The sequence below is a fragment of the Nicotiana tomentosiformis genome, chromosome 9 (genome assembly GCF_000390325.3).
Source record: "Nicotiana tomentosiformis chromosome 9, ASM39032v3, whole genome shotgun sequence".
Taxonomy (NCBI): Eukaryota; Viridiplantae; Streptophyta; class Magnoliopsida; order Solanales; family Solanaceae; genus Nicotiana; species Nicotiana tomentosiformis.
The window spans coordinates 24,669,747-24,676,619 of NC_090820.1; the positions used below are offsets into that span (position 1 = coordinate 24,669,747).

At 34.3% G+C, this 6,873-nt stretch overlaps 1 protein-coding gene across 1 annotated transcript in view; it reads left to right on the forward strand.

Annotated features, from left to right (window-relative positions):
• Positions 1 to 1,677: 1,677 nt before the first annotated feature.
• The window catches only part of LOC138898491 (uncharacterized), a 6,365-nt gene continuing 1,169 nt past the window's right edge, over positions 1,678 to 6,873 (forward strand). Inside the window, exons 1-5 of the mRNA XM_070184560.1 lie at positions 1,678 to 1,774; positions 3,859 to 4,349; positions 4,495 to 4,604; positions 5,881 to 5,942; positions 6,315 to 6,491. Coding sequence (XP_070040661.1) covers positions 1,678 to 1,774; positions 3,859 to 4,349; positions 4,495 to 4,604; positions 5,881 to 5,942; positions 6,315 to 6,491 — 937 coding nt within the window. The remainder of the gene's footprint in view (positions 1,775 to 3,858; positions 4,350 to 4,494; positions 4,605 to 5,880; positions 5,943 to 6,314; positions 6,492 to 6,873) is intronic.

Sequence of the window (6,873 nt, forward strand, 5' to 3'; positions counted from 1 at the left end):
GAACCCATAAAATTTAAAACCTTGATCCGTCTCTGCATGTGTCTTTGTTGGAAGTTGTAGCTGCCGAATTTACCTTCACTTTAGTCACATTTCTCTGTTGAGAGCTATACTTTTTTCAAATGAAACTGCACTTTCTGAATTACATTGTGCACATGCTTTAGGAGCTTCGTGGAAATTTCTTGCTTGTAAGTTTTATCTTACTTTTAAGATAAAAAATGGTCGTCCGTTCAAAAGATAACCGGCATATATATATATATATATTATTGTACATAATTAGTGTATAACATATATGTACATTATATAGGAGTTGCAAATAACATTTTAAAGAATAGATATTTTGGCCATATAAGAAAAAATAACGTTAGCAATAAAATTTCACAAACTAATACAACCTTATGTTTGTAACGTAAATCTTTATATTACTAATGTATTCTTTGAAAAGCTAATACAATGTTTCGTTTTCATTACAATTCTCTGCTTAACTGCTGCGATGTTTGATATTCATCGGTTTTAAATTATATATTACTATTATCAGTATAACAATATCTTTGTGTTATCTTACCGAGTAGAATGTGAAATAAGGAGATTATTTGTATTAATAATTTGTTTCATTTCCATTCCATCCTTTTTCAGTAGTGTCTTAATCCAAGTTACTGTAATTTGGGAAGTTTCCATCTTCTAAATCAAAAATCAAAGAGCTTTTCTACTGAAAAGGACATATGAGAAACTTCTAATATGTTCCCCCCCTCCCCCCCCCCCCCACCCCTGCCCCCCGAGCGAGGCAATGAAGATAGCGAAAAAGTAAAAAAAGTTGCAATGTCATGCTTTTTCTCTTGCAATAGCCACTCAAAATATTTTCTATCTTTAAATTTCTTTATTCATAACCGTAGTATCCAACCAACGTGCATACACCTTAACCTGTTCTATAAAATATCTATTATCTCCACCAACATAAGTACAAAATAATTCAAGTAATTTTATCATCAAATCTTAAACAGATGAAAGAAATTATTATTAGTGTTTTTGCATTCGCCACTACACTTACACCATTTGGTGCTATCTTTAAACATTTTCTTGTTCTTCTTTATTATTTTATTTTTTTGTTTTTAACCAACTTAATTAATAGCATTTGTCACCCTTCTTTTTGGGGTTGGTTTGTTAATTTGAGGTTTAAAAGCAGAGGCGGGCCCATGTGTATGGGTGAGTGGTTATCGGACCTCGTAAACTTTGGCCAAAATTTTCTATATATATACGTATATACCTTGAAAATGATTAATTTAAAGTTGTTGGCACCCTGAATACTAAAAATATTTATGGGGCAATGGTTGAACAGAATAATGTGCCCCGTCACGTAAAAATTCTGGTTCTGCCTCTGTTTAAAAGAATACGGATCAAGAAAATTATTATAGGAAATTTCATTACGCTTATCCGGAAAAAACAAAAAAAGGAGAAAAAAAGCTGTTACATGTCAAATTATGGACTAGGTGAACGAAACCCGGTGCACCAAACAAATTTATATCTTATCTAACTATGAAATAAGGCAAAATAATAATAATAGCAATTTTACTAGTAATTATTTTCGATATTTTGGATAGAAATTTTGGTGAAGACAAAATGTAGAAATCAGTTTTGTTGGACTGAACATGCAAAGCTAAAACTAGTGAACCACTAAAACGAATGAAGAAGGGAAAGAAATTAGGAGATGGAGCCCACAGTATTGCAATTTCCAAAGAGCTGTGGGAAAAGGTGAAAACCAAAGGGGATTTGTCGTTATGTTAACGGCTCTGCTAAATGCCGCACGGCGCATCCTACATTTCTAACGGAATTTTATTACTCTGAATAGTCACTTTCTTTAAACCGCTAAAACTAAACGGCCTTAAAAAGACCTCTTCCTCCTCTAACATAGGGACATTTTTTTTTGTTGCTAAACAATTTCATCCAATAACCAGTCAACAATATCAATTTATAGCTGGTTTGACCGTGCATTTTTTTTTTTGTGCGGCTAAAAGTGTTTTCTTTTTCAAAGTTTACATGTTCGGACAAGCTCTTAAAAAAAATATATATATATTTTTGAGTAGAAGCTAAACAGTTTTTGAGAAACAAAAAAAAATATTTTTTTTTTCAAAACGTTCTTGAGAAAAATACATTTAAAAGTTTGGTTAAATATTAAGTAAGCGTTTGGACATAAATTTAGTTAAAACCTGGAAAAAAAATTGAAGTTATGTTGAATTTTATTTTTTTTTTAAAGTTGAAGTTGAGAAAAATACATTTAAAAGTTGTTGGTCTTATTTAACTAACTCTATAAAGAAAGAAATTATGTCCCATAGAGGTTCTCCATCATCTCAATAGATATATGCAACTTAAAAGCGTCGACGCGGATAAATTTTCTTAATAATTTTTAAATACTTCTACGATTTGTATAAAAGTTTATTTTTTGGGAGGTTTGATTTCTTGAACAATAGATTCATTTTTTTTTATAAATAATTTTTGGCTTTGTCCATATTTTTGTGCATAAGAAGATAGTGCAAGGAGAATTAATATGCACAAAGTTGTAAATTAATAGAGGAGCATTAGAAAGAGAAAAACGTATCAATAATACATAGTTCCAAATTGTTGCGTGTTGATTTTTGTCTCGAATTTGTTTAGGACAGATCTTATTTGGAATAGTAAGTTTTATTTATTTTGAGTCCCAAGTTCGTAGGACTTAATTCGTATATAGTTTAAATAAGAAAAGATTTAATAATTAAAATTATAGTTGATATTAAAGACCTAAATATTAGAAAAATAAATAAATGACCATTTTGTCTAGTGTGAACTCTATTTTAAGGGTAAAAAATACGAACAATATTTCGCTAAGGGTTTTCGTGCTTTTAATATAGTGTAGATAGATTAGCCAAACTTAAATTATTTCTAACCAAAAGTACTTTAGAGAAAAATATTTTTTAAAATAAGTTGATTTTAGATGCACGACCAAACAAGCTAATTACTATCTCAGGTGATTTAATGAGATGATAAACATTTTAATTAGTCATGATTAAATGGTAAAAGTATACATAAATATTTATTGCGCATCTATCGATTTGAAGTGAACACCAAGTGTCAGTAAATTTTTATCGATATTCATCTTAAAGGTCGCGATAGGTTTAAAGTTTTAAAAGTTGGTATGACTATCTATACTATCTTTGACACACTTTGTTGAGCAGATTGGGCCTCAGTTTCGAACTTCTTCAGATCAGGCCCACTCCACTCCCATCGGCCCACATAATAACACACACATATAGCACATAGCTTTTATATTCTTTAGCTATTTTTACCTTTGTAAAGATAGCCGCATTGTAACACGAATATAAATACTTGTATTTCTGGAAATAAGAGGTTAGAAAATTCATTCATCAAAATAGATATTTTGTCCAATGCTTCTTTTTCCCTTTTCTCTCTACTGTACAGCTAGGGTTTCCTGCATTGAAACTCATTGCATGAGCTCACTCTAAGATTCTAATATGGTATCAGAGCGGGTGAATATACTCCGTTTGTTCTCCTCTTCCTTCTCATCCTAGCCTTGAGGTTGGATTATGTGGTTTTCGACAAGTTCGAAGAAACCCTAACTTTCGAAGAAGTTTCGTTCTCCGGTGAAATTCCAAGGTACCTACTGTCATATATGGCAAAATAGTAGTTGAGGGCTTCCTCTACTGATCATCTCGTTAACGCGTGAAGAGTTTTGCTGCTGATTTTTTGTCGTTGAAGCAAAATTGGTATTATCTTCCAAAAGCTTCAATTTTTTGTATTTCTTTCATCAATCTTAGCCTAATAGTTTTTTATTTCTGTCTTTGTGGTATTAAAATTGAGTTTTGCTTATAGCTATTAACGAAATTAATTCATCAGAAAGTTTTTCAACTTTCACCTTAGATTTTTCACATCCTTTCTACGTTCACTCTTCTGATAGTCCTGGTACTCACTTGGTTTCCCCTCCTTTTGATGGTACTGGTTTTTTGGCTTTGAGGAAGAGCATGCTTGTGTCTCTTTCTTCCAAGAACAAATTAAGGCTAATTAATGGCCGTCATGATAAACCTACTGAGGATTCTCCTTATTACCCCTATTGGGAAAGGTGTAACGATATGGTGATTGCTTGGATCACCAATTCTCTATCTAGAGAGATTGCTACCAGTGTCTTAGGGTATGACACTGCTAGAGAAATATGGTTGGATATAAATGAGAGGTTTGGTCAATCAAATGGATCAAGATTCATTCAAATCCAAAGGGAGATTGGTTCTATCTCCCAAGGGACCTCAGATATAGCTTCATACTTCACCAGACTACGCAGTCTTTGGGATGAGATGAACATAGCTTATGTAGGACATGTTTACTCATGTGGAGCCCTTCCTAAATTCCTAACGGAACTCAAACTATTTCGATTTCTTGCTAGGCTAAATGACTCATACTCAACAGTCAAGAGCAACATTCTTATGATGACCCCTCTCCCAACTGTCAGTAAAGGTTGCTCTATTCTGCAGCATGATGAAAAATAAAAGGAGAGCATCTTCTCCAGGTTTTTCTGCTGAGTCTGTCTCTTTCTCTGCTTCTTCTTCTCCTAATAATGGTCAGAGGTCTTTCAATCGGAGAATTCAATTTGAGACAAAGAGACTTAATTAGTCTATATCTTGCAAATATTGCAAGAAACCTTGGGACACCATTGAAAAGTATTACAATCTCTGTGGATTTCCCCCTGATTTCAAGTTCAATAAGAACAAAAGATCAGCCTCTTGTGTGCATGTTGATGCTTCTTCCTGAGATCTTCCATCAGCTTCTCCCAATGGTTCCACAACTCCTGATATTTCTTCACATGGTTTTACTCAAGAGCAATATCAACACCTTATGAGTTTATTGCAACAATCTCATATCTACCATGGGGTCAACAATAATAATCTGTCTTCTGGAGAAAACACTGCTTATGTAAATTTTGCATGTTTGTTCTGTAGTTCTATAGTTAATTCTGTGGACTTCCATGCTTGTGCATCGTCTCAGTTCACCATAGACACTTGGATCTTAGACTCAGGGGCCACTAATCACATGACCCCTCACAAACACTTACTTCACAATTTAACACTACTAGCTAGACCCTATTTAATAACTTTACCAAATGGCTACAAAGTGAAAGTCTCCACGGGTTCTCTACACCTTAGATGTGATATAATTCTTCACAATGTTCTTCTTGTTCCCTCTTTCCAATTCAATCTAATTTCCATTTACTATATCCTTTTATAGTTTAACTGTTATGCAGTTCTCACCATTTCTAAATATTTTTTACAGGGCCCTTTTCTGAAGAAGCCAATGGAAATTGGTAGAGCTAATAATGGGCTATATTTCCTCCATCTTGGATATGATGTTCAATCTTTTTTTTTAATTTACCTTCACAATTTAATACTTTTGATTCTATTGTTTTTACATGTTCTAGTTCTACTTCTATTAATCATCCCCCTCCCCTCGGTCCCTCTTTTGATCCATACATTCCCATCAATAAAATAGACAAGAATGGGTCACATTCCTTATAATAGGATGAAATTCCCTTTCATTTCTCATAAAATATCTTACAAACAACCTTTTTATATGTCATGTTTGTCCCATGGCTAGACAACAGAGACTGCCCTTCCCCGACAATACCATTTATTCTTCAACCCCTTTTCAGTTGGTTCATATTGATATTTGGAGGCCCTACCATACCCCCACTTACAATGATTTCAAGTATTTTCTAACTCTAGTAGATGATTACACTAGAGTAACTTAGACACACCTAGTATCCTCTAAAAACAATGCCCTTTTTGTCTTAAAGGCTTTTACCTCTATGGTTCAAACTCAATTTCACACTTCAGTTCAATGTTTCAGGTCTGATAATACTTTTGAGTTAGGAACTAGTTCTGAGTCCAAATCTTTCTTTACTTCTCAAGGTATACTACACCAAACTACCATCCTTCACACTTCTCAAAAGAACGGCACATACCTCATCAATAGATTTCCCTCCACTATTCTGAACAACATATCCCCATATGAAATATTGCATGATCATCCCCTTAACTATGATTATATTAGATCTTTTGGATGCTTATGCTATGCCACCACACCCAAATATGTAAGCGACAAGTTTTAGACAAGAGCACTCCATTGCATCTTTCTTGGCTATCCCTGTGGAAAGAAAGGCTATAAGTTGATAACTCTTTCCAACCATGCTATCTTATATTCTAGGGATGTTGTCTTTCATGAGCATATATTTCCTTATTCATCTACTCCCTCACAAATGTTTCCTCCCTCTCCTTTTGTAGATTTACCTAATTTTCCTCATTCTCCCACTTTTGCTACTAATCCTCCTTCTCCCATTCCCTCTCTTCCTATTGTTTCTCATTCTTCTTTTTTTACCACTGATCATCTTTCTCCTTCTCCACCTGTTATCCCTCATACTTCTCATGTTTCTTTCCCTGTCAGACATTCCTCCAGGATCAGTACGTAATCCTTCACCCCATTTAAAGGATTATGTTTGCCCATCTATTTCCCCCAAGGCTCCTCCCTCTCTAGTTTCTAAGGTCACTTCCACTCCTTTGCACATGCATGAGCCCCCGTTTTACCAATAGACTGCCTCTCACCCTGCTTGGCAGAAGGCCACGCTAAAGGAATTTCAAGCTTTATATGCAAACCACACTTGGGACATTGTTCCCCTTCCCCCTCACAGGAAGTCTATACCTTGCAAATAGGTTTACAAGATCAAACAAAGGTCTGATGGTTCCATTAAAAGGTACAAGGCCAGATTAGTGATAAGGGGTGACACTCAGAAAGAAGGCATTGATTACAATGAGATTTTTTCTCCTGTGGTTAAATTTACCACAA